At 42.9% G+C, this 27,971-nt stretch overlaps 2 protein-coding genes across 3 annotated transcripts in view; one reads left to right on the top strand and one right to left on the bottom strand.

Annotated features, from left to right (window-relative positions):
• ATXN7 (ataxin 7) overlaps nucleotides 1-11,336 on the top strand; it is a gene marked incomplete at both ends in the record, with an annotated part of 53,382 nt that extends 42,046 nt beyond the window's left edge. For both annotated transcript variants that reach the window (XM_079540312.1, XM_079540313.1), the window contains 8 exons: nucleotides 4,102-4,363; nucleotides 4,906-5,168; nucleotides 5,880-5,962; nucleotides 6,914-7,179; nucleotides 7,586-7,784; nucleotides 8,302-8,423; nucleotides 9,085-10,039; nucleotides 11,319-11,336. In XM_079540312.1, the coding sequence (XP_079396438.1) occupies nucleotides 4,102-4,363; nucleotides 4,906-5,168; nucleotides 5,880-5,962; nucleotides 6,914-7,179; nucleotides 7,586-7,784; nucleotides 8,302-8,423; nucleotides 9,085-10,039; nucleotides 11,319-11,336 (2,168 nt within the window). The remainder of the gene's footprint in view (nucleotides 1-4,101; nucleotides 4,364-4,905; nucleotides 5,169-5,879; nucleotides 5,963-6,913; nucleotides 7,180-7,585; nucleotides 7,785-8,301; nucleotides 8,424-9,084; nucleotides 10,040-11,318) is intronic.
• Nucleotides 11,337-18,113: 6,777 nt separating this feature from the next.
• PSMD6 (proteasome 26S subunit, non-ATPase 6) lies at nucleotides 18,114-24,768 on the bottom strand (the record flags this gene model as incomplete). Its single annotated transcript, XM_079540110.1, has 8 exons — nucleotides 18,114-18,404; nucleotides 18,553-18,630; nucleotides 19,845-20,013; nucleotides 20,813-20,921; nucleotides 21,031-21,250; nucleotides 22,084-22,229; nucleotides 23,196-23,401; nucleotides 24,624-24,768. 8 exons carry the CDS (start codon nucleotides 24,766-24,768, stop codon nucleotides 18,308-18,310), a joined length of 1,170 nt encoding a protein of 389 aa, XP_079396236.1. The 3' UTR covers nucleotides 18,114-18,307.
• Between the last annotated feature and the right edge of the window lie 3,203 nt (nucleotides 24,769-27,971).

The following is a 27,971-nucleotide window of genomic DNA, read 5'->3' on the forward strand; positions in this document are numbered from 1 at the left end:
TCATACAGTAGATCAGCATGATGAAAAAAAGATAAGCTTGTTTCAAGTAGCACTTATCGTGCTTTTAGTTTAGGTTAGACATGCAGATAATAGTTACAGAAATGTAAGCTTATGCTTTGTTTCAGTAAACTTATTTAGTTCTGTACTCTGAATAATACCCTTACACCTAAGTTAACCTACGCTAAAACTGAACTGTGACTGGAGTCACAACATTTTTCATTGGATTAAACTGGCCCTGTGGGTTTGAATGGGTGTTGTTGAGTTTTAGTGATGGCTCTGCCAGCACTGACACAGGGCAGTTTGACTCCTTGCCCAGTACTTATGTAAGCAGTCAGTATTAAAAAAGTGGGTTTATGAAACTCGATCTGTACATCGTGTTTGCTGCCCAAAGCTATTAATTGATGCACTTGGAGAATGAACACCACAGAACACTTCCTGAAGTTTGGGGACTAAGCATAGATCTGGGAAGAAAAATTGGAGAGCTTTTACTCTGATAATATACTTATTTTTGTTAGGTGTACAGCAAATTAGTATCTTAGGAAAATGATTTTCTCTATGAAAAGTATATTTTCTCTTATGTTACTGTGGAAATAAGGTTATAGACCAAAATAAATCTGAGTGTTTACAGCCTAGAAGCAGTAACCAAATGTGATGAGAAACTGTTCTCTTTCCTCCTCCTTTCCTTTCTTTTCCAGGTTAGTTAACTAAACCTGATAAATTCAAGCTGCGCTTAATACTAAACATTAAGTCACATTCTACACAGTGCTGTGAGTTGGATTTGCACCTCATCACTGATTACATTGGGGACAAAATGCTGTCATTCAACTTGCTTTAATGTTTGCGAATCTTCTGCGTGTCTCCTGCAAGTCTGAATGGGATCAAGGGGAACTTCCCAACTGTTCATCCAAAGCAAAAGCTCCTTCTGCTTTAAAAACAAACAAAAACCTTCCCGTGAGATTTTAGAGATGGGAGCCGCCTTGGGCAGGTGCAGTACTTGAAATATCACTGTGAAGTTTTGCAGGAGCAATCATAACATTAAAAAGTACTACTTTTCCTTCAAGAGTTGTATGAAGGGAAGGTGCACGTATGTCAACTTTTAAAATCCGAAAACTGAGCCCCTGGAGATGATCTTATTTTGAAGTATTTTCAAGTCGAGTTAGAATTAATGGCATATGGGAACTACATTAGATTGGCAAATGATTAGCAGAATTTATCACGGATATGCTGGCATCATGTGCACAGTGGTCTTGGTTATTCAGTGACAGTCTGTGTAGTAATTTGTCTGTGAAGAGAATATGTCAGTCCATCAGCAAATACATTGGAAATGAGTGAAGTCTTCACAGTTTTAATTTTATCTCTTCCCTTTAGTGCATCATAACATGCACTGGAGGTTTTCATAAGGAACACTAACAGGACTGGCAGCTCACCTCTCTTGCATGCTATTTTATATCATTCTTGGGATGGAAAAATCAGAGATCCAGAGGCTTTTCCATGCCCTACATTGTGATGTATTGTGATGTGTAAAAGCAGTGATAACCTGATCTTGAAGCTCGGACCACTTATTTAAGCACCCACATGAAGATCTAAGGCTTTGTTTTGGTACAGGTTTCCCTCAAATATATTGATTCTGCTGTGGCAGATTTGTCTGTAACAGATAACTGGGGACACAACCAGAAGACTCATGTAGCAGGGAGCACTCTGCCTCCTCCTGTGCCTCACACTGCAGTGAGAACAGTTTCCCTAATAATGAGCAGTAGGTAATGGATTGAATCAGACTGTCTGCCCTGTCACTGAGAAGTCTGCTAACATCCCAAGGATATCTGTGCTTATTTGTGCTGTGACCGCCTGTGTTTAGCTAAATTAAGACACTTCAGCAGTTCTGGCAGAGAAAACATCTTTGTAATGCTGCTGTGTATGTTATGAATGAGATGTTCAGTACTGGGTATGTAATCTTCACAAGTCTCAAAATTCCAGAAAATGCTCATTTGGCTTTTCTTTGCGCTCCAAATCATACAACTGTTTGTAGAATGGAAATTGTCTCTGACAGACAACAGTCCTGCGTTTTGATGAGCCATTAGCCTTCGCTTTCCTAGGTCAATGTTTTTGATTATCAGCAGTGACAGATTTGCCTCTTTCATTAACTCACGTGTATTGAGATTGGTGCTACTAAACATTCATGCAGATAGCAGTCAGTAACATCTGTGTCTGGAGCTAATTGAATGGTACCAACTGAAGCTGCCAGGAGAGAAGGGTGCGTATCATTTAAATCAATAACACAGATTAATATTTTGCCCAGTTTGTTCCTAATGCTGGGAGGCAAGGAGCTTACTCAGTCTTATCCTAGGTTCGTTCTCTTCTCGCCTGCCAAGCTGTTTCCAAGGAAGCAACATGAAGCAACATTCTCCTTTGCAAAAGGGGGGAAAAAGCCCAAAACAAACTCCAAATATTATGTTAGTGAGCTACTAAATTATTAGAGATTGTTTGTAACTCTATTAAGTACTCAGACTTCGGATTTTCTAAATACACAGAAGCTGGCAGAGTATTGAGCAATTTTTCTCATTATCTCATGGAGTAATCTCATAGGGTGTAGCATTGCTGAACTAATGGCCCTCAAATAGTAACTTATCAAAGCTGCTCAGGGATTCTTGCCATTGCTATAAAAAGACTTTTGGCAATAAGCAGTATGTCATATTAGAAGCACAGCCATTGACTAGAATATAAGTATGCTAACATACATGAGAACTCTTCAATGGCACACGGTTCTAGAAAACTAAGCAGATCATCCTGAATGAACATCACAGGTTCCAGCTTCCAGCTGTGAGTGAAGTTCTTACCAGCTATCGTCCCCATATCGTGTGATTGCTGTACTTAGGAGGGGAGGGAAAAACAGATCCCATAAGCAGAACGTGGATATATTACTTTGTATTTTCCATAGTGTCACAGACCTGTGCACAGGTTGTGCTGCACTTGGCTTTCGCTTTGTTGTAACGTCATGAGTAGCCTGCTTCCTTGGCAGCTTAAGTAAATTTAAGTCAGAATGTGTAAAGGATCCAGTGGTGGACGTGGGCACCATTAACAATGCCAGCTGGGAAGGAAGTGTTACCCACAGATGGACCTGTTAATACTCTGTTCTCTCTTAGATCCATGGTTTGCATATACTTGATTGCCAGAGGGACATCTCTAAGCAGGTGTTGATTACGTGCAGGGATCGTTTAGGAATCACAGGTGTCCAAAGATCAGCTGAGCAAATGCTCTGTTAGCTGTAAATGTAGGCAGAGCTGGGAACTCCGTGCAGCTGTTGAGTATTCTGTGTCTGAGAATTCATTATCCCAAAAAAGTACTTTTGAATTATACGCTATTTTAACTGCAGTGGTTCTAGAAATGTATTAATGGTTAATATTTAATGCTGACACTTTAATGTTAATTAAATCATTTCTTTTCCAACATGTCTGTTGATAAAACCTGACTGCTCAAATGTTTCGATATCCTTTCTCAAAGAAGAGCTCCTTTTCCTGCTAAATAGAATTCTTCTTTACGTTGGTCATATATTGAAAGGATTGATAGAATCAATAAGAAAACCAGAAGGCATGTAACTCATTGCTTCAGCCCTTGTTCTCAGAGGCATTCCACACTGAAGGTCTGGTAGAGCACACTAGAAGATCATCAGAAAGTGAAATTTTGTTTTTGCTCCAATATCAGTTTGATCATTAGGAGACGTACTAACAGAGAATAGTTACTGCTTGAGGAAATCTGATTTAACCTTGTTTGGCCTGGGGATTGAGGTCTCTCTGCTTTGTGTTTCTGAGTTCTGCTCTGTAAGATGGAGAATGGGGAGTGTATCGTAAAAGCTGAGCTGTAGCGACTGAGCAATGGAGCTCACAAAGTAAAGAGACTCCTTTAACTGACTGGGGACCAACAGTGAATGGAGCCTCATGGATTACAGGGACTCCTCACTGCTCCGTGTGTGGCAGAGGATCTCCCAAGCAAGCAAAGGAAAAACATTAATGTAGTAATTGACAGTATGAAGTATTTAGGAATTGTTTCTGTATGGGCCTTGCCAATTTAACCCCCCCCCTTCTGTTTCTTTTTTCTCCTCTTCAGAAAGAAGACACAGCTCCTCCAGCAAGCCGCCTTTGACTCCTCCCTCCTCTTCAGTATTTTCCCTCATTTCATCTTTCCCTTCAAAAAACAAAGGTAGCGGCGGAAGTGGGAGCAATCGTTCATCCAGTGGAGGTACTAGTGCATCATCATCATCATCATCAAGTTCCAAGTTGTTGAAATCACCCAAAGACAAGCTGCAGATCAGCGGAAACAACAGGTTAATGCATCCGGTACAGCATAGCAAAGTTCCCCATGATAAAATGTGAGTATGTGTGTTGAGAAAGAATTGAGCGTTAATACTTGCATAAAAACTGCTGTATCAGTAGAATTTCTTGTTGTTTCAGAGGGTTTTCGCTTTGACAGATCACTTTAAACTCCACCAGATCTCTTTGAGCAGCCTGGTCTAAGCTGATAGGTAAACTAATGCAATTGTTGAACGCAGCACTCGCAAAGGTGCATCTTGAGTCACTGTAAATAAAGGCTGTGTTACTAGGGGGTCTTCGTTCTTTGATCTAGTCTCTATACCTCCATCATAGAGAAGTTTCTGAAGTCACTGATGACTCTGAAATACTTAAGAAAAGGTAGCAGAAAGCACAGAAGGAATGGGTGGACATCACCAAAGATGTGAAAATATGTAAGAAAAGGAATTAAAATACTAAAACTGAAAATTAAGAACGAGAGTCTAAATTTGTATTACTAATAGATCTGAGTATTGAGTAATACAATATGTCAAGTACTTTTTGTGATCTGTGATGCTTATACTATCATCTGCAATTTTTTCTGTTTATTTTTCATAAACAATAGTATGACTCCATCTGTCAAAGTGGAAAAGATTCATCCAAAGATAGATGGTGCCCAACTGAAAGCTGCTGTTGGTCCAACTTGTTCTACTACTGTGAGTTCCTCAATAAAGACTGGCCTTAATTGTCCCTCAATACCAAAGCCACCCTTGCCTTCCCCTGGACAGATACTGAATGGTAAAGGTCTTCTCTCTGTGCCTCCATTTTTGGAAAAGAAACCTGAAGAAAATACAAATAATAGGAAATTTTTACATAAAAGATTGTCAGGTAATTGCTTTTAAATATTACTTGCTATATTATTTGTGTACGTGTAGAAATACACATATGGAAATAACCTTTAGAAGCATATTAATACTTATTCTTAGAACACCTAACTTGTAATGAAGTACACTTACGTATTAGAACTTGAATTTATGATTAGACAGGTTCATAAGGGATGCAAACAACTTGAAACATGGCTGTTGCTTTCAGAAACCACCTGATGTTACAGTTATCAGTTCGTGTTTTAATGTTTCTCTTCCACTGTCTTTAAAGAGGTTTAATTTTCCTTTTTTCCTATATGAAAACATGGTATTACAGTGCAATAATTTTGGTTGTTGGTAGAATTATAGAAAAGCAAAAAATCACCCTGTGTTCATATTTATCGTGACATTTAAATGTTTTTTGTTTTGCAAGATCATTTGTGTACGTAAAAAACAAGTAAATTCTAATGCAGCTGAGATAGTCCTGCTTTGTGGTCTCTTTCAGCGGTGAATTTCTCAATTCTGTTTGCAGATTTGAGAACTAGCACGTGGTAAATCTGCTGAGAGTAAATAAATGCATTTGTACAGTTTTATTGTTCACATCTTTGTGTACCTTTGCATGTGTCCTACCTGAAAACATTGGCGGAATAGTTAAATTCTGTGAAGAAAATGTTAGTATTTCAAAATGTCTTTATTGTAACTTTTCAATGATGGGATGTTTGTGCATCTTTGACAGAGAGAGAATTTGATCCTGATATATACTGTGGTGTCATTGATGTGGAAACCAAGAAACCCTGTACTAGGTCTTTGACCTGCAAGGTAGGATGTCTTAATCAGAGTAAGATTTTGTAAGGTTTACGTTTGATTTCTGGGGGAATATAACAGAACACAGGAAAGTACAGGCTGTGGCAGTCAGTAATTGCCTCTGTAAATGCTTCCTCTCAAAGCGCATTACCAGCAACCAAGAAAGAGCTGTTTTCAAAATCCAGTTAATTATTTATCCAAAAACATATTTCTTAAAGTAACCTTCAGTTCTTCATTATTGGGTAAACCTTTTAAAACGGACGCTGGCACTGGAATGCTTCTAACTCCACATGTATGCAGCACAGCCAAGCTGTATCCTTCTCTTTCTCCCAGCAAAACCTGCAGCAAATACTTAGCAGGTATTTGTGCAAATGCTAGTGCCACTGGATGGACCCCTGCAACTTACTCAGAAAGGAGTCTGTGAGGATGCTGTGAGGTACAGCTCGGGGTCAAACCGAAATAAAGTGATCTTTAAGAACTTGCCATCACATAAAATGTGTTTTTTGGCTCAAAAGTTTTTGAGGGAGAAGTGGGTATCAGTCAGTTCCAAAGAACTGAAAATCCCAATCCCCTGCAATTGTGTAATGATTAGGCACTCTTATGAAAAGCAGCTAAACTGTTAATAGGGAAAGTCTCAGGTAAAAAAGCCCTGTCTAGCACAAAGGTAAACGAAGCTGTCACTGACACACTGCAGGAACTGAACTTTGGTAATTTCTTCTTTTGAAAAGCAATTTGAAATAAGTTTTAACTCAGTTGCTATTCTTCATTATTTCGTATCAAGCAGGCATATGATCACACCACCCAAACTGTCCAAGTCTGTTCCATAAGTCAGTTCTTCTGCTTTTTTTTAACTAAGCCACAAGCGTGGTGATGGTCTGTATTCTAGAGCTCTGGACATGTGTCTTGAGTGTTTAATTTCCACAGATCTAATGGCTTGGGATTAATGATTTATTCATGGATTTGCAGACACATTCCTTAACGCAGCGGAGGGCTGTACAGGGTCGAAGAAAACGATTTGATGTGTTGTTAGCTGAGCACAAAAGCAAAACCAGGGAAAAGGAACTTCTTCGACATTCGGATCATCATCAGCAGATGCCCCCTCTCAGGGAACCACATCCCTCACCTACTAAAACTTCCCAGGAGCTGCACCAAAATTCTCATGGAGTTACTCTTACAGAATCAAAGCCTTTATTACCTAATAAACCCAAACCTCACCCCCCCAGTCTTCCAAGGTAAGAAAAATCAGTATATCCAGTAGTATGAAATTCATACCGATTGCTTTGTCATGTGGATTTTGAAAGAGAGAGGGAGATCTTTGGGACAGGGTAGCATTTTTGCTCTAGCCCTGGTGGCGGTCTGTCTGCAATTAACGATTGCACACTGAGTTGTAACTCATAGCAAGAAGGGTTGGGAGTTCTAAATAGTAGAAGCTGACTTACATCAATTTAAACATTTTTCCAACAATTGCTGCTTTTTCAGGGGCACAACACCTCCTGTCCTTCCCCTAAGTAGGTATGTTATGAGACTCTGGATCATATCAAATGACTGTTAATGTGAATTTCCTTCTGTCAGTACTAAAATGTCCATAAGTGCTTATTGCCAAGCCTTGCCTCAACCTTTGCTGCTTCCCTTGCCCAGGCCTCCAGGCTGTCCAGCCCAGCACAGTGGAAATGCCCCCAGCGATTCTCCTTCAGTCCACGAGTCCCCTCACCCTCCCTTGCCTGCAGCTGAGCCAGCATCTCGGTTATCCAGTGATGAGGGAGAATGTGATGAAAAAGAAGAGCCTGTTGAAAAACTGGATTGTCATTATTCAGGTCATCATCCTCAACCAGCCGCTGTATGTTTTAAGTCAAAGTTAACCTTGGTCTCTCACTGGCTCTGAATTTGTAAACAAGCAACTTGGGGGTTTTAAGGGTGGATTTCTATTATGTATATATTTTTTCAGGTTTTAAAGTACTTATTTTCTTACTAATTGATAGTGGAGGTTGATTTATTGTTACTGTTTTTGCCAAAATGTTGACTGCTTCACTGAAGAAGCAAGTTAAACCTTAAGGTACAACCTTAGCAGTAGATGCACCTCTCCTGATTTCTGCCTGTTAAAACCACTTAGTTTACATTAAATCACAAACTTCATTGCCTGGCTAGGCTAAAAGCAGGTAAGCTGACAGCTACTCAGAAGAGATGATTGCATGTACAAAATTTAAGATAGTTGTTACATTTTCATCTCTGCAGTGTAACATCTGTTCTATCCTTGCTTTGGACATCTAGAAATGATAATAATTTTGCATGTATGTATAAACAAATGTTTTGTTACTGAGAGTAGAAAACGCCAGTAAAAAAATCTGTCGTTTCAGTTTTGCACATTTGGTAGTCGGCAGATTGGAAGAGGTTATTACGTGTTTGATAAGCGGTGGAACCATATTCGATGTGCACTTAACTTCATGGTGGAGAAGCATCTTAATTCGCAGATGTGGAAGTGAGTACAAGTGGAAGAGTTCTTATTCTTGTTGGTATTTGTAGAAATACACAAAACCTGTAACTGTAGTTACAAAAAAATAACCCCTCCTTTAGATTAGTGAAGTCAAAGATGGATGCTTTCTGTTTTTGTAGAATCACAGAATGGCCTGGGTTGAAAAGGACCACAATGATCATCTAGTTTCAACCCCCCTGCTATGTGCAGGGTCACCAACCACCACACCAGGCTACCCAGAGCCACATCCAGCCTGGCCTTGAATGCCTCAGGGATGGGGCATCCACACCTTCTTTGGGCAACCTGTTCCAGTCTTTCACCACCCTCTGAGTGAAGAACTTCCTCCTAAATCTAACCTAAACCTCCCCTGTCTCAGTTTAAAACCATTCCCCCTTGTCCTATCCCCATCCACGCTCGTAAACAGCCGTTCCCCTCCTGTTCATAAGCTCCCTTCAAGTATTGGAAGGCTGCATTGAGGTCTCCCTAGAGCCTTCTCTACGCTAAACACGCCCAGTTCTCTTAACCTTTCATCATCGTTCTCTTGCAACTATTAAGTGCCAGCAAGATATTTTAGTGCTGGAGTGACTGCATCTCTTGATTGATGATGCTTATTGTCATCCCAAAGAATGGGAGCTACCTGTTTCTTTCTTTTCCTGTTTACCCACAGGAAAATTCCACCAGCATCTAGTAGCACAGCAGCAGTTCGTGCACCGCACCGGACAAATGCGATACCTGCTTCGCAGTATGGGGTCAGCACGACGGGTTTCCTCCTCCCCACCACTGTTATGTCCTCTCCAGCTCTGGTGTCTCCTTCCTGTACGTCTCTGAACAATAAATCGGTACCATCACATGGAACTACACTAAATGCAAATCCCGCTACCTTGGGTGCAGTGGATCCTGTCTGCAGTATGCAATCAAGACAAGTGTCTTCGTCTCCTTCAACACCTACAGTGCTTTCCTCTGTACCTTCACCTATGCCCAGCAAACCTCAGAAGTTGAAATCCAGCAAATCTTTTAAACCTAAGGAATCTTCTGCTGGCAGTGGCACCTGTAACAGCACCGGCAGCGTCAGCAGCGGCGGCGGCTCAGGAAAGAAGCGTAAAAACAGTTCCGCACTGCTAGCACCTTCTCATTCCACAGAGTCCTTTAGAAAAAACTGCGTGGTTAACTCTGGAAACTCTGGGACCTCCTACCATCCGTCGGTGACATCTTCGTCCCACAGCGTTGGCCTCAATTGTATGACTAGCAAAGCTAACTCCGTTAGCCTCAAACATGACCAATCAGGGAGGGGTCCTCCTACTGGAAGCCCTGCAGAATCAATAAAAAGAATGAGTGTGATGATGAACAGCAGCGATTCCACTCTCTCCTTAGGGCCATTTGTTCATCAGTCCAGTGAGCTGACTGTGAACTCGCACAGCGGTTTTTCACATTCGCATCCTTCCCTAGACAAACTAATAGGGAAGAAAAGAAAGTGCCCACCTGGTTCTAGCAGCATAAACAGCAGCAGCAGCAGCAAGTCAAACAAAGTTGCCAAATTGCCATCGGTGAATAACGTTCATGCAAAACACACTGGTGCAATCCCAGGGACACAAGGACTGATGAACAATTCTCTTCTTCATCAGGTAGGAACTTTTGTCTTGAAATAAGCCGGTGCGAACGCGTCTCTCCGTGTGCTGATATTTAGATGTGCTCTCTTAATTACTGATAACCAATTTCAGACGCTTCAAGGAAAAGACAGTCCTCTTACTTGCTCGTTCTCTTTGAGTCTTTTTTTGTAGGACATTTGTGCAGGATTTTTACGAACGCTGTAGTATGAAGTGTGAGTTTGTGTATTTTTGAAGCCACCTTGAACACAGCATCCCAGGCTCCCACAGATGCTCTTCCTGTCAATCGCTCTCAGATGAAATTCAATTCTTGCATTTAAAAAACAAATGATAGTAATTATAAAATCTTGCAGCCAGCCATGGGACTGAACTGAATGTCTCAGCCTAACTTTTTGTTCTCGTGTCAGTAATAAACACTCTACGAAGTGGAACATAATGGTGCTGATAACAGAACTGTGATAAAATAAGCTTATTATCCCAAGGTGTCACTGACTAACTTCTTAGTATTAACGAGATTGAATTTTATAAACAAGATAGATAAAAACCTCTATGGTCTATAAAACAAACATTGACTATAAAAGAAGCAGATCTCATGGGTATGTAATTTTAAAAAAGAAAAAGTTAGTTTGGAGTTTTACTCTTTTGAACAGTTTGCGCTGGACTAGAATTGGGAAAGAAGTTTCTTCATAAGTTAAAATGAGCTTAAACTTCTTAACGCTTCACATTGGCTTGAAGGATCATTTGGAGGGGTAAAATAATTTCATATGCAATTAAAAGTGTAGAGAAGATGGAATTTTAGAGGGCACATTTGGAACTAGATTTTTCCAGATGAAAACTAAAGGCTCTTTTTGTTTCCTGTGGTACTAAAAGCCTGAGATCTGAGCGTGCCAAGAGGTAGGAGGTCAGCGAGATCTTTTTCAGATCAGCTGCTGAATTTAGAGTTTCAGCTGTGAAGAAGACTTTCACCACTTGTGTTTAAGATAACAAACAATCATTTATTTGACTGAACCTTATTTTTGGGCTTAGCTAACAGTTGTTACTTCAACTGCAATAAGAAATAAAGGAAAAATGCAATTTGGAGGAAGGAAGTCATGTCCAAAACCACTCTAACTTGAGAAAGCACTAGCTTGAGCATTGTGAAGTTTCAGATGAGCCAACTGCGTATGAGTGGTGTGTCAGATTATGCCTGCTGATTCTCCCCAGAATATGCTCTCAATATCCAGAAAATGTATTTTAGGAGCTCCTGCTATAACAGCCTGGCTCACTCATACTTCTCTCCCATTTATTTGCTCAAAAGCCAAAGGCACGTCCCTGATAGCTGAATATACCATGGTGAGAAAAGAACTGGACAGTTTTCACTACAAGCAAAACCTCCATCTGGAATTCTGGACTCCAAGATGCCTTGAGTTTTCCCAGCTTCCCATGGTCCTCAGGTGTGGAAATCTACTGGACTGTCATTCAAACAAGGAATTTCCCTGAAGCCATGTCTGTAGCAGTGAAAATACTAGAAATGGACACTGGATGAAGTTCAGCCACATAATTGCTCTTATCAGTGTTAACGGTGGTCTGGACTAGTTTGCTACGAATCTGTGAGATTTACTTACAGGAGTACATCATCTTGCCACTATTTGACATAGATTGGCTGGGCAAAGGAATGTTTTCTGGGGGGGAAATAAACATTACTGTGGACTTATTTTTATACTGATGGTGTCTTTTGTAGGTGATAGCTGCCAGGTGGACACTGTCAGCAGAGGGGACCCCACAACAAGGGGCACAAATGCGTGAGGCACAATGGAAAGAAGCCCTCGAGAAGGGAATATGGCTTTAGTGTTTTTATAGCAATGTTCCTTTAATGGAATATAAAAATAGCACAATTCAAACAAGCAGTCTGCGTTTTGCCCAGCCTTTTGCAAGTGATTTGGGGTAAGAAGGTATCAGGAGTTTAAAAACAAACGTTAAAACACCAACAGGAACAGTAAACAGCAAAAACTTGTTTGAGGCCATGGCTCAGAAAGCAAGTATAAAAATGTTGTGCTTGGGTGATACAGAAATTATTTTTTATTCTTTTGGATAAGATCTGATTGCAGAAGAAGTTAAATGTTTTTTAAGCAGTCCAAAAATACGAAGCAAAGGCAAATAACCTCTAGAACTATGTGCCCAAAGAACGTATTTCTTGACCTTTACTGTATGCCATCAACCTTTGTTATTTGTAAAATAACAACCGTGTTGGTTACGTTAGGCTGGCTTGGCCTTCCAGCCTGTAAAAAAAAAAAAATAGCCCTTTTAAAGTGAAGTATTTAAACTATTTAAATATTTTCTAAAAAATAGTAATAATAATAATAATAAAAGTCACTTATTTTATGCCTTCTTTGTAGAACCGAAGCGTTGATGCTTTCAACCACTCAGATTTTATTTTATTTCCCCAAAACTGGGGAGCGGATGACAGCTGAGTTCCACGTCAGGTGCAGCTGTGCGCATTGCAGCCGTTGTGCTCCTGCCTGGCACTGTGAGTCGGGGGCTCTGCACGGTTCTGTGCACCCTCTCAGTCTGCAGGAAACGTTTTGTGTTGCTTCAGAACACCTCAGAAGTGAATTCAAGGGCTCGTTGTATTGGGGTTTGGTTCGTCGGGGTTCTTTTGTTAAGTTTTTAGGTAAAGTCTCAAAACAGACTGAACTTTTCTGAAGGGGCAAAGCCAAGGCAAGCAAAGTATTGACCAAGAAGACATTTTTCTGCCTTAAAGGGGCACCAGCTGTCGCTGAGAACAGACAATCTGAGCCTGTCACGTTGTTCCCGTTGCCCAGCCTTCCCCATTTCGGTGGCAAGTTGTACATCAGGGAATCCAAAGCCACTACCAGTAGCAGTCGCTGAGTTGTTTACCTGACGATGCTTTCAGTTTCACCTGGACTTGCTCCAGAACTGGTGTTGTATGGCAAAGCAAGCAGCCTCTATGCAGACACTTGAGCTTCTGAATGGATACAAGAGATCACTCTTAGAAAGCGACGTGTTATAGACTCTTATTATGCAAACTTTAATTTAAAAACAAAATCCCACGCAACTTTTCAGGAACAGAAGGATTTGTGATTAATAAGGCGCCCTACTGAAAGGATTGTTGGAACTGTGATGGGTTTAACGTGAAAGGAACCAAAGTATTACGCCACAAAGAGAAATCAAAATGCACCATTCAGTCCCGCACGCGTGGAATCAAATCCATGCTGCGAGGAAATCTCTGGGGCAGAAATGTCACTTTGGGACGGTCTCAGTCACAAGTGCGATTCGACTCTTCTAAATACAAAGGAGACAATTTGGCAAGCACGGAATCTCGTGAGTTTGCAACCAAACTCGTTCATGAGGTTCATAAGGTTCTGTTGATCCAAAAGCAAAATGGCAGACTCGTGCTCCTCCGGCAGCACAGGAAGGGAGAGCAGAGCCAGGCTGGAAGCTGCTGGAAGAGCGGGCTGCAGCACTGCGGGTCTGTGTGCCTGTGGGCATGGAGCTGCCTCCGTGTGCTGTGTGAGATGTCGGCTACAAGCAGAGCGTTGTTCCCGGAGCTTCTACTGTCCCCTGGTTCTGACTGTAAATAACAAAGGAAGCTGAAAATCAATTTTCCTAGCAAAAATGAATTTGCAGTGGCTGGGTTGTTTCTAGACAGATTTTGGTATTAATTTAAGAGATACACTTTTTATAGTCTTTCCGACTTCTCGTTATGACTCCTGCAGTTTTCTTAACCTAAAAACATTGCTGCAATGATGAACAAAGAATTATACAAGAAAAAGAAAAACATACTTTTGTATCTTTATTTTGGAATTTCTTGTTCTATTATAAATATTGAAGTATCCCTATTTCAGAAGACGTATTTTGTTAATTGATTGTACATATTTAAATATGTATTTTTGCACAGGTCTTTTTTTCTGATATCCAGTTTTGGTACAATTGAGATCATCTAGTATTTATTTATTAATTAATTAAAAAAAAAAAGGCAAAAAAAAAGAAAAAGCAAATACCTTTTCTGTTATATATATATATATATATATATATATGTGTGTGTATATATATATATATAATTTGAAGTGGTTCACTGCCAAGCCAATAGCAACATGCCTACTTTGCAACTCAAGGGATGCCTCCACGTGCCTGGAGCCACATCCCTGCCACGTCCCTCGCTCCGGCGTTGCTTTTCGGTTGCCTGACTCCAGAGGACTCCGTTTAGTGACACACTGCTTTCCTTGCTTTGCGTTGGTGTGTGCGTCCGTGTGGGTCTCACGTGGTTTCAAACTAAAGGAAAAACTGAAAGTGCCTGATATAACTCGATCTGAGCTCGGACTGCTGAGACAGCTTCTCCTTAAATGACTTGAATGTTCAGTTGAAATCTCGGAGCTTGCTTTTTCCACCTATATATAATAGATGTGTGTGTGTATATGTGTGTGTACATATATATACATACACGTTTATATATATATTTTCTGAAGTTGTTGAGATGGATTGATGGCAGAAAAGCAAACAGTGCTGGTGACTTTTGTGCGATGTTTCCATTGGAGTACCTTGTGCTGGAACAATCCCATTAGTAGTGCAGAGCGGGAGTAGCGCCAAGAGTTCGGAGCGTGGGCTTCCTTTAACCAGCAGTGGATTGAACTGTGTCATTTGGGGCAGGAAGGGGATGGGGGATTATTCATCCATAAGTGAAACAACTTAGGAAATGTTCCCAAAAGTCCATATTCCGGGAAGGGAAAACAAAAACCCAGTAAGTACCTCTCGACACCACTCAGAAATAAAGATGTGATTTCCAAATGACATTTCTAAGGCAGTTTGTCTTCCTGTAAGAGTTCTCTTGCCAAGGAATCTTCTCTTATCTCTCACTCATTCTGTCCCGGAGGAGGGAATTGGGCTTGGAAAGATTCTTCACGTTTCGCTGTTGAGCAGAAAATAATCATTTTTACATTTTGTGCGAGATATTTTACGTTTTAAAGATGATAATTTGAAAAATGAGCACTACGTAATGTCAATGTGAATGTAGGCCTTGAAAGCGTCTTGCTCGGTGTTGAGCCTGGTTCTAAAAGCAATCTCCTGTGTACAATGTGTGAATAGTTTGATAATTTGTATACATAATCAAGAGCATCTGATCAGCTGAACTCCGTGTTGGCTGCTGTATAGTACATGAACAAATGTCATGGGATAGAAAAATTACTTTGGATATTTAAAAGAAAAATAAATATATAGTCTATTTGTTTTGTAACAAGTTTCTGTAAATAAAATAATTTATACTATTTATAAGAAAAAGTTGTGCTTTGCTTCATGACAAAGATTAGTTTGTTGAACAAACATGTTACTAAACAAGGCAATAAAATTAGGACTTTTCAATAAATGAGGTTGGTTGCATGGAACGCATCCGATGTTTCTGCTTCATTTTACCATCCCTCACCGTTCAGAGGAACCAAAGAGCTGCGACTCAGCTCTGGATGGGCTGGGCAGGCTGTGTGCAGTTCTGCACAGCCCGTCCGACTCCTGCACTCCGACTCTGGACTCCACAGCCACAGCAGTGCTCTTCTTTTTGTTTTAATTTCTTTTTTTTTTCTTATTTTAGCTCTAAGCACAAAGTATTTTTCAGTATTTGGAATGAATGCTGGAAGAAATGGGGCAGGCAGTAAGCAGGTTCTTTGCTTCCAGTACCAGTGTTTCAATAGCAGTGTTACTGTGGTGTTGGCTGATTGTTCTTAACCTCGTCTCCCTGCAAATATCTTCTGGTTTTTTTCCCCTTTCTTTCCTAAGTCCTGCTCCCTGCTATCAGCTGCTGGCACTGGGGTTGTGCTGAGCTCTGCCAGAGACGTGCAGTCATGCAGCAGAGCTCTGCTTGCCATCAGAGCCATCTGCACCCGATGCAGAATTGCTTTCAGCTGCGTTTAAAATAGGATGCTGGATCCCTTAAGACAGACAAGGTAGAGAAAAACCTGCTGAGTGTATCCCTGTAACTGACTCTGTGAGGTGTCCTGGAGCTCTGCATGTGCTGTGTCTCCCTTTGCTGCACTGGGCACACCGCACTGCAATTCCGCATAGGAGTGAGCAGAGCCTCTGCCCTCTGCTGCTGCTTCTCCCAGCAAAGCAAGTCCATTGGCTCAGTAGCAGTGGTTTGCCATGGAAAAACGCCTTTTGATCGCAGCTGGAGCGCAGCCCAGCCATTACTTCAGTCCTGGAGTTTGTGGACAGAAAGTAGGGCCTCTGCTGCCACTCTCACAGGAAGATGCCTGTAGCCAGGACGAGGCGTTGGCTCCGTGCCTTTGCCACACGTGCAGCGAGCTCAGCAGAGCCCTGTGAGCCACGGCACACCGCAGCCTGCCCTCACTTAGCCCAGCTACTGCAGCAGCTGATAGAAGAGCTTGCCATTGGCTTTATTTAAATGCAAATTTGGGTGCCTTTATTATCATCACGTTCTGCTGCAACAAATAATCAAACACACGTGGGCTTGTATGATCTGCTGTGTGGCTCTTAATTTGTCTGAATGCTTTTCTCAGTGCTTTGGCTCAATACTGCATTAGCTATTGGATTGGTTCCTAACAAGCAGCATGGGACCTTTGTTGCAGAAAAGCAGCATGTGCTTGATTTGCTTTTGTTCTTCTGGCGCACCAAACTTCAGAAGACTCATAAACCTTCTCTGAAGTTGTTCAAATTAACCCGGATTTAAACTTCATTGCAAGGAAGGAAAACCAGCCTGAGACATGCGGGCAGCAGGCTGCGTCCAAGCCCACGAGATATGGTTGTCCCTGACAGCTGCCACCCAATCCATACAAATCAGCAAGGACAGAGCACTGCTGCTTGGTTTTGTAGCTCTCTAGCAGTGCTGGAAGTTTCCTCCATCCTGTGCTTTACAGCTGAGCTCCATTCACTTACCTGCAGCCGTTCCTGTCCCCAACAGGTCACTTTATTTTTTTTTTTAAAAGCAAATGACATTGTTGTCTGCAAGGCTACAGCTCAAGCTCTGGAGCCCAATCTTCAGTGAGAGATTAAATGGAGCCTTTGCAGGCCAGCAGACACAGCTGAACCAAAGGACAGTCACACACAAACTAGATTTCAACTGCTTTGTAGAAAAGCTTTACCCACAGACTAGTGTTCTCACAGCTTAACGATGGCTAATAGAGTGCAGAGCAAGGGGGGAAGTGTCAGGGTTGTAAGGCTGCAGCTTGGAAGCAGCATCTGAGTCTGACTACCTCAGTGCCAGAGCTAAGTTGGCCTCCCAGGGGGAAATTGGAGAATGGCAGTAGTTCAAGGAACTGCACAGGATTAAATTACGAGAGAGAATGTACAACTTTGGCATGCAGGCTATAAATCTATGGATAGGTGTCAGGACCAACCCACAAATTGGGTCAGACTGACACAATCAGAGTTAAATTGAAATCGTGAGCTAAAACAAGCCAAAGGAAAATGTACTGTTATCATCAGAAACTGAAAGATAAATGAAAGTTACCTTCTGTTTAAAGGAAGCAGAAATCCTATCACTTCTGCTTGAAATTGAATGGAAATTGAAGCGCTACACTCAGATCTGAAATCACACTGAGGCAAGTCAGAGGGTCTTTAAGAATCATCCAGTGCAACTCCTGTTGTTCTACACACTGCTGTCATCTCGAGAAATACAAATATCCTGAAAGGAAAATTCACCTCTGCACCACAAAGGAAATCCCTCAGCTCAGTGGGCCCTAAGGCCCATACTGTTTTGTAGTACTGCCATCTAACATCCTTAGCATTTGTATCTATGGACAGTGGAAAAGATGTTACCAAAAAGCAGCCAGAGCTGCAGTCTTCACGCCCTGCTCTGCATCAGTTCTAGAAAAAGAAAATGCCTCTTCTTTCTGCCTTACACTGCAATTCTCTCATGTCAGAATTGATCCTGCCTTGACCGTGCTCAAAAAATGACAAATTTTTGGCTATTATTATTTCTTGGCAATTATTTCTTTTCACCTTTGATTCAAATGTAAAGGTCTTAGAAAAAGGATCACTGTGTTCTTTCTGTACAGATTTCCACTCGCTTTGTTACAAAGCACTGAGCATCACACACATTCAAGTGAAAGAATAAAATATATTACAAGAGATCAACTGTACCAGACATTTAATAAATGAACTGGGATCCATCCCCCAGCGTACATAAACACTGTGTACATCATGAAGTGGAAAGTAAAAACATGAGCTCTCTCGCTACTATTTTTCTTTTACCTACAGTATACCAAGTTATACAATATATTTATAGGTTACTTCCAAAATGGTTTAAACATCTACATTTTGCATTCCCTTGCATTAGAAAAATTACATATTAATTACTCTGGAAAGTTTCTGAACTCTGTTTAGCAGCAAATCTCCTTTCTTGATGGTTTCTTGGTACTGCCAATTCTTGCTATCCGGCCTAGAAATTGTGAAAGGGAAACAAAAAAAACATTTAGAATTGAGATCTTTTACCTCATGAAACTTACTGCATAAACATAAATGCGATCAAAATTCAGAACTCAGCTGGGCTGTAAAAATGTAACCTCTAGCAATTGACGTCCTCCTACCTGTTAGTTTCTACAATCTCATTTACTTTGTCTATTTTGCAGTGCAATCGCCCAGCTGCAATGAATCTCGAAAGCTCCCTAAGAGAGAGAAAAAAAAGACTGTTAAACAACACTTCTCCAAGGAAGTACAGGCCTACAAGCACAGGATGTGCTGTTACAAAACATCATGGGCATCTATTGCTGAAGTACATGCAATATGTTTTCAGAAGATGTCTTATACATTCTCATCTTGTTAAAGCTTGGACACAAAACAAGTACCATCATTCCTACAACCCCAATACAAGCTGTCTCAGTATTTTCTTCTCAAGCCAAAATCTCACTCTCCAGTTAAGTGAGTCTCATCATTTAGCTCAGCTGTTCAAATCCAGAGGTGGCACTCGGGTATCAAACCCATCCAGAATTCATCCTGATGTAAATACTGCCAATTCACTTAAAGGGTCTCCTAGCAGTTCTAAACGTTTTGTTTGCTTTGCTTTATCAGCCAGTGTTCCACGTGACACTGCTGATATTATAATAAATAAATAGTAATAATAAATCCTGGGATATGTGGTAAGACAAAGCCACGTTGCTAATAAATTACCAAGAAGCACAAAAGCTAGTATGACTTAGCAACATTTACCTCTGAATTGAATGCTATTTGGTGCCTCTTGAAACACCTATTGATTCATTTCTGAACACTTCAAGCAGTACTCATACTCCTGTAACACTGTTCTGTGTTAGAAAATCTGAAATTTCTTTATGAGAGAAGAATGGCTCCTGTGGAAGCATTCGAAACAAAGCGTTTCACACACACGGCCGAGGTAAAAGGCACTTCCTCACCTCCTATCAGTTATCATCATGATCTAAATCTGATTTTGTTTCTTACACCAGAAAACAAACTGTGAATTGAGACTGCAGTGTATGTCTGATTTAAGTTAAAAACAGCAGATTCTATTTACTTAGCAGAAAGCAAGCAAAGCTACACGATGAGACGTGCAGGGCAGATAATGTGTGGGAATGTGAGTATTTACCTTGGTGTATTTGTGGACCATGCTGTCCTCTAAAATGTTAAAGGTTATGGCTTATTAAGGTCCATAAGAATAGCAGGATAAAGAACAGAATTATTCACTAAAGAATAGTTTTTCAAGCGACCCTCAGAGCAAAAGGAGAACTGGGATAGTTTTCACGAGAAACTGTACCAAATTATTGTCTTTACTCAAACATTACGTTCAAATGCAGCCAATCTCTTCCACAAAAGCATAACCTTGGTAGGTTTAAAACAAACATTCTACTCAAAAAGCTTAACAACTTACTGATCTATGAATTCTACACTGACTCCAAACGCTTCTGCCATGTACCCCAGAGTCAGAGAGCGGTAAGATTCCAGCAGCTGGCTGTAGGCATGGATCCTCATTTCCCGCACGTAATATCGATAATGAGGTGCAAACAACCAATCCTTCTTCATCTCCTGCTCTACAATAGCTGAAACAAGAAACAGAAATCTAATCAGTAAGAAACGTGCAGTTATCATCCAGGTAAATCAAACAGTTCATACGCAATCAGTGTGAACAAAACATTGCTCTGCTGCATAGCTCAGGATGTGAAAGGCATCCTGTGCCAGACAAAAATAAGTTTGTAAAAGCCATAGTAGTTCTAGAATCAGAAGTAGTGATTAAATGCAAGCAATACTATGGCAAAGCTAATGATCCTACTTGTCATCATGGAATACTTTTAGGACGTGAATCACTCTTCCCTACATGCTGCAGGGAAACATTTGCACTACAAATGAAGTCCAGAATGAAATGCTCTTTTTGCTTATTCTAAATATCTAATTTTCTGCTTTCCTAAAAAGAACTGCCAAGAATGACAAAAGTTTGAAGAAAAGCTTTTCTTTGGTCAGCTTTCAATACAGAAACCAAACTGGAAATGATAACAATGATGAAAGCTTCAATTACAAGCTGGGATCTCAGTGTCCCTAGGCACAAGGCCTTTAGTTTATTTCAAAGATCAGATTTCCAAAGCTTACCTATTTGGCCTGGTTATTCAGGTAAAATGCTGCTCCATAGCTATTTTCCAAGTCTTTCCCAGCTAATTAGATGTAATGTTTCATAAGGCTCACTGCATGTTTGGTTTTAATCATACAGCATCAAACTTTACACTGCTGTCTAAATTGTGGGGCATTTTCTGCTCTGGTTGTAGACTGCAGCTATAGCACAGAAACTGTGAATGATGTGAAACAAACCACTACAGCACCTGGAATGCTCTTACAAGACAACCTTACCTAAAGACTGGAAAAAGGCTGCGTATCGGCATTCGTAAAGAGAAAAGAGATACTGCCGGACGGCTGGCAAACTGTGCAACACCTCCAGGATCTCTGCTCCTTTAATTACCTGGAAACAAAGGAAAAGCATGCTTAAATACGATTCCTTTTAGCCCGGAGATAAGCAGGTTAAAGCAAGGCTGGGTCTGTTGGAACCAGGTGTCACTTGCTTTCCTTACCTTTTCCCTAAGGTCAGGTCTGTCTAATGCAATCATGCTGACATAGACAGTGTAGGTTACAAATGTTTTGTAGTCCATAAGTTCATAGGATGTAAACGTTGAAACTGTATCAAGGAAGAGCTCTGCTGCCTGTTTGAAATCTCGAATAGCTACACAGTACAGACCCTGGTACACTTTTAGACGATTTCTCCTATCCCAGTCTCCTCCTTCTTCTATTAGACTTAAAATAGAACAAAAAAGAAAATTACTTATGTAAAATTATTATGGGATAAGTCACACCAAACAAGTACAGTAAATCAAGTGATAACGTGCCAGCAGAGAAAGCAAAATCTCTTATATGCTACAACTTGTAGAAACAATCTAGGTTTCATGTACCTCCCAAGGGTAGCAATGACACTTCCTTGAGATGTGCACATAAATATTACCATCAACTTCAGCTGCAACAACAGACCTCCACTTCTTTTGCTGCTAAAATCAAAGCTGTCCAACTAGCAGCACACAAAGAAGTTACCAGTGGAACAGCCAAACTTTCAATAATCACATCAGTCACACCAACTTTATGTCATAAGAAAAGTTTATAACAGTGAAGTATTAAATGCTGACATCCCAGAGATAAGCTAGCTGTGGAAATGAGGGCATAACATGCTGGCACTGGGCTCCTGCTTCTGGAGGAGAAACTGGCACTTTATCAAGCCAGCTGGATGTGCTGGGTTCAGGTGGCACCCCTGCACTGCACTTCATTGTACTGTACTGTATCCAAACTTGTCTTCCAACAGCTACAGAAGAGAGAAAGGGGGGTGGGCTACAAAGTCCAATCAAGTTGCTTGAAAAATAGCTGAAACAACACATTAGCCTTGCTGTTGTTTCTGCCTTCGTAAAAGACTGAGAAATAGGAAACTCTCTAGTCCAAGTGAACACCTGCCCATCATTCTGCGATTCTGTCTCACAGGCTGTCATCGTCATTTCTTGATGGCAAGGTGGGGTTTTTCCCATTTATTTTGCTACAGTTTGTCTGAAAAGTGCTTTACTGCACTCAGCCAACCCAAACAGCACCTTTTTGCCTTTTCAATGTTCCGTGTGATGAGGTCGTTGTCCATGTAAAACAAGCCGATCCGTAGGAGATAGAACACAATATCCAGACGGTGTCCCAGGGCCACAGTTTTGTCATAAGTCTTGCGAAACGCAGTCAGAGCTCCCTCCTAACAAAATCACCATTTGCATTATAAGAACGTTCAGAGCAATCAGAATATCTGCAAAACATCTGCCGTCAGCGCGCCAATTGCACTGCATTGACTAAAGACACAGGGTAAGAGAAAAACAACATCTACAAATGGAAAACAGCTTTTTCCCTTTTCAGGGCAAGTGTTTTCTTTTTACAGTCTACTTCTTTTCCACTGCTTAATTTTAATTCCAGCAACACCCTCCCCCTATCTCCCATCCACGTATGTGCTGTGCCATAGAAAAAACCCACTGCAAGGCAGCCAGTTTCCACCAACACTCCCAGAAATCCATCCAGTTACAGAGGTTACAACACTGTGTTTCTTTCATGAAAAAAACTGTGCTATTGCCTTAGTTTCAGCTGGGACAGAACTGTTTTTCTTCAGGTTCATGCTCTGGTTTTAGGAGGAAAACAGTGTTGATACACAAGGATGTTTCTAGTTGCTGCTAAGCAGTGTTGTACAGAGCCAAAGCCATTCCAGTTTCTCAGCTCCTATTAGGGAAGGGCTGGGGAGGAGGGGTTCCAAAGAGCTAGGAGGGGACAGAATTGGGACAGAGGCCAAGGGGCAACCCCATAACATACAACATCATGCGGAAGAAGAGTTTGAAGGGGGTGGGAGTTCATCTCACTCTCTTCTGCTGTTTGGGGGGTGATAGGCAACTGCTTGTGCATCACGTTATATAAATTGATATGCACATTATATATCCATACGTATGCACATATCCATATACGTTCATGCACAAACACATCCACGTATATTTATAACCGTAACAATCATTCTTTTCTCTTCTCTATCTTAGTAAATAGTTTTAACTCAACCCACCAGTTCTGCTCCCCCCCGTTTTCCCCTCCAGTTCTCATTCCCATTGGGAAGATGAGGGACTGAGTGAATGACTGTGTGGTGCTCAGCCACTTGCCAGGTTAAGCACAACAGCAATGAGCCCACCTTGTCCCCAATCCTACACAGGTACTCAGCTTTGGCCATCATCGCATCTCGGATTTCACTCTCCCCCAAGATCTTTTCAGCATCTTCCAGTTCATTGTCAAGCCGTTTCAATTCCTCCTCATTAGCTTTCTTCATTTTGTTCAACAGCTCCGTGTCTATCTGCCACTCCAGAGACTTGCACAGTGCTTCATAATATGGAGCCATGTCTGAAAGAAACGCCAGAATGCTTTGGTTATAGAAAGACAACACAACTGACCATCAGGTCCTTCTACAGCCAGGTACCTGTGACATCCATGCAGCCAGCAGCACGTTACCAGGGCTTCAGTGGGCCCTGCCTGGCACACTGCGGAAAGGGACCTGGGTGTCCTGGTGGATGACAGGTTGGCCATGAGCCAGCAGTGTGCCCTTGTAGCCAAAAAGGCCAATGGCTTACTGGGGTGCATTAAAAAGAGCGTGTCCAGCAGGTCGAGGGAGGTGATCCTCCCCCTCTACTCTGCCCTGGTGAGGCCTCATCTGGAGTACTGCATCCAGTTCTGGGCTCCCCAGTACAAAAAAGACAGGGATCTCTTGGAGAGAGTCCAGCGGAGGGCCACGAAGATGGTGATGGGCCTGAAGCATCTCTCCTATGAGGAAAGGCTGGGTGAACTGGGTCTGTTCAGCCTTGAGAAGAGAAGACTGAGAGGGGACCTGATCCAGGTCTATAAATATCTAAGGTGTGGGGGGGGCAGAATGGCGAGGCCAGACTGTTTTCAGTGGTGAGTGGAGACAGGACAAGGGGAAACGGCTGGAAACTGCAGCATAGGAAGTTCCGCACAAACATGCGCAAGAACTTCTTTACAGTGAGGTGACGGAGCACTGGAACAGGCTGCCCAGGGAGGTGGTGGAGTCTCCTTCTCTGGAGATGTTCAAGACCTGCCTGGATGCCTACCTGTGCGACCTGGTGTAGGGAACCTGCTTTGGCAGGGGGGTTGGACTCGATGATCTCTAGAGGTCCCTTCCAACCCCTACAATTCTGTGATTCTGTGATTTCCCTGCTGATTTTCTGACCTGCTCTAACTCAGCACTTTCCTTACTATTTATTTATCCAGCCTCTCGCACAGTGAGCCCAGCCACAGCTCGCACCTTTTAAAACCTCCAAAAGCCAGGCTAAGCGAGAAGGGAGCCAGGAACGGGGCAGCACAGCACTGTGCCCGAAGCCCTCCCTGTTCCACCGCCCAGCCCTCGCTGCCCCCAAGGCGGACTGACGGCCCGCACCTACAGCCAGGCACAGAAACGTGCACACGGACACTGGTATGCACAACCGACACGCGACCGCCCGACCGCCTCAGGACTAACCTGAGGCAGCCAGAATCGGCTGCCCCCAAACGGACCCGGCCTGCTGACAGACCGACACCCGGACAGACAGACCCCCGCTCCGCCCGCACTCACTGTGAAGCCTCACGGCCGCCATCAACTCATCCCGAGCGGCGGGGTCGGGCGCGCGGGGCCGGAGGCTGAGAAGGAAGCGGAGCTGGGCGATACGGAGGTCGGGGTTCTTGGGCAGCCCCTCTTCCTCCAGGTTCTCCAGCGGCATGGCGGCGGGGCTCGGGGCGGCTCGGGACGGCGGCGGGCACCGGGGCGGCGGCGCGGCCCAGTGACTCAGCCGCGACGGGCGGAAACGGCGGCCTCACTTCCGGCGCCGCCGCCAGCTCTGCAGCGCCCCCTTTCGGGCCGGAGGTGTGCGAGCTCAAAGAGTGGGAGTGCGCATGCGTAGAGTGGAAGTAGCGCGTGGTGGGGGGGGTTGTGGCAGTGCGCATGCGCAGAACGGGGCAGAGTGGGCGGGGGTGCGCGTGCAGGGGTGCGCGTGCAGCAGTGCTGTGCTCGTCCTGTGGCGCTCAGCGTCTGCGGCGGGAAGAGCCGCGGTTCTGTTGCGTGCTGTGAGGGAAGGCTTCTCCTTCCCCCATTTCTGGGTTTGCCACCTTTCAGTTCGCCATGAAGTCAATCCTTGGGAATGAGAGGAGAGTAAGAAAGTAGATTTTCCCGAGTGCAGGTATTGCCAATACTCCGTGTTGTGCTTGCTAACAAAGTGAAACACTGGTTAATTAAACAAAACGGCACTTCTCGTCTGTAAATATTTGCCCACACTTTGCATACTTATGTACGTTTAAGCGATAACCAGCAGTGCAGGAGCTGGCTGCGTGCATGTGATGCTCTCTCAAATACGTACAGCAAGCAGCAAGGCCTGTGGTGACTGTAATTCATCTTACAAGGCTCTGTATCCTATATATATCCTCTATACCATATGGATCGGTGGAGGAGGTTTTTCTCCACCGTGGGCTGCAGCTGACTGCTGCCCAGCTCAGTGGAATCACAGAATCACAGGATGGCCAGGGTTGGAAGGGACCTCAAGGATCATGAATCTCCAACCCCCTGCCACATGCAGGACCACCAACCTCCATATTCGATACCAGACCAGGCTGCCCAGGGCCCCATCCAGCTGGCCTTGAACACCTCCAGGGACGGGGCACCCACAGCCTCTGGGCAGCCTTGTTCCAGCACCTCACCACTCACAAAGTAAAGAACTTCCCCCTGACATAATGATTGTGAAGATCTCCAAAAGGGAGATGCACCAAGGCCTGGCGCTGTGCTGCCATGAGAAGCTCTTTGCACAGAACCCACACTACGAGCTGCAGGCTGACCCCAGTAATACCAATTAACTTTGCTTGGAGCCATGCTGTGAGCCTCAGACTTTTTCATCTGATAGGACGGGTGTCTGTTTCACTTTAATTGGTGCCCTTTATTTATTTATCTGGATACTTTCAAATCACTAAATCCTTCCCTGTTAGCACATCGGGGATGCTGTGAAGAGCAACGTTTCATTTAAATCTTTTGCAGCATTAAGGTATATTAGTTGGGGTATTACAAAAATCAAGCCAGTTTAGGGGGAGTTAGTAGGAGTTAGCATCCGAGGGGGACAAAACTAAACTTTATCATTAGTTAGAGGACTGGGAAGCTGTTAGTATCTAATAGCAGTAAGACACCAAGGGGCAGGCAGGGTGGCTGTGGGGCTCTTCTTCTGCTCCATCACCTGCCACAGCCTGGGTGCAGTGTCTTTGGGCTGCTCCCACGCTGCTCCCATGTTTATCCTGTTACATCACCAAGGTGATGGTCGTACAGGCACGTACTACACACACATGCATATGATCTATGCTTGAACCTTAAAGGCTGCCTTTTATTTTTGGGGTAATATGTTCCATTCCCCCCGTGTCAGAATGCAGAGACCAATACCTCCTGCAGATGGGTTCGGTGGGATACAGCACACGGGACAGGATCTGCTGCTTTTTAAGATGTTCTATTGGTTGTAGAACCCCACAAATCTTCATTAAGGTTTGTCATCTCCAGCTGTGTGTCTGTATCTGCCTCTGCCTTTTTAGGTAATTTGTGCTGTACACTTATACTAAATGATTGCTTTTATTATATGTGATTCCTTCCAATGGGCACTTCTCTGTTGACTATGATTACTACCACGCCAACTGGAAATGCTCCTTTACTGTATAATTAACTTTATCTGCTTAGCTACAATGCCTCTCACTGGTAATTACGTGCACTTCAACTCTTTCTTTTCATTTCTAAGACTTTAAGAAGTGCTGATTCCTCTTGCCCCAGTCTTTGTCCAGACTGGATGGTTTTCACATGTCTACAATTATATCTATTTCCCTGAAACAGCTCCACTGTAATCTGGATATTGATTTCAGTACATATCATGTGATCTTTAAATAAGCCATCTGCTTGGAGTTCATTGTGCTTTACACGTGCCGGAAGCAAAAAGCTCACTCAAATCCTCAGGTTGGTGTTGTATAAGCCCTCCTGGGTGCCCCATCACTGCAGACTTTCAAGGCGAGGCTGGATGAGGCCCTGGGCAATGTGATCCAGCTGTGGATGTCCCTGTTCATTGCACGGGAGTTGGACTAGATGACCTTTAAAGGTCCTTTCCAACTCTATGTGATTCAATGATCCTATAGTTGGGCCATTTTTACTGAGATAATTTGAAATGGAGAGCGAAAATTCTAAGATTTTTCCATGCTTCTGCTGCCTTGGGAGCTACTCCATTTCCCCCTCTTAGCTCCTGTCAGCCTTTTTTTGAGGTGCATTAGCGACTTTTGTCCTTTGTGGGTTTTTAAAGCTTCTTTTTCAAAGGAAATAGTCTCACACAATTACACCGCCTGCCTGTCAGTCTGTGTGTCTGCTCTGAAATGCATTTTAAACTCCTGGGTCAACCCGAACCAAATTTGTCAGCTGTCACAAGTCCCCAGTGACGGCCAATTGCTTGAACTTAGGTCCAAGCCACGTAGGGCCGAGCCGAGCTGGGAAGGAGCAGCAGTCGTGGTTAACCCGTGCCTGCATCTCAGCACCAGTGCCAATGCCTCTGGCACAGACATCTCTTAAGGAAGGAGATCAGCAGTGGGGATGGCTGTGCGGCCATCCCAGGATGAAGGCAGGGAAGGGAAACGCGTTGGGTATTGATGAGGCATGTTGTAAGAGATGGGAGCGCTGCTCTGGTGGCGATGGGGGCAAAATGGGAGAAAGAATAGCTGATCTGTGGGAAAGCAGCCCTCACTGGTGCGTGCACACAGAGCAGCACCTGCCACTGTAATTACAAATATTGATGTGCTTTGGCAGGTCTTTTGCACAGCTTCTTTTCAAACACACAGCCTCGTTTTATTTTTCACTCTTTGTAATGACAGGTCATTTTCACATCACGCAAAGAAAAGCGCCGGGCTGAGAAGCATCGTGTAA

Source organism: Tetrao urogallus (genome assembly GCF_951394365.1).
Source record: "Tetrao urogallus genome assembly, chromosome: 10".
Classification (NCBI taxonomy): Eukaryota; Metazoa; Chordata; class Aves; order Galliformes; family Phasianidae; genus Tetrao; species Tetrao urogallus.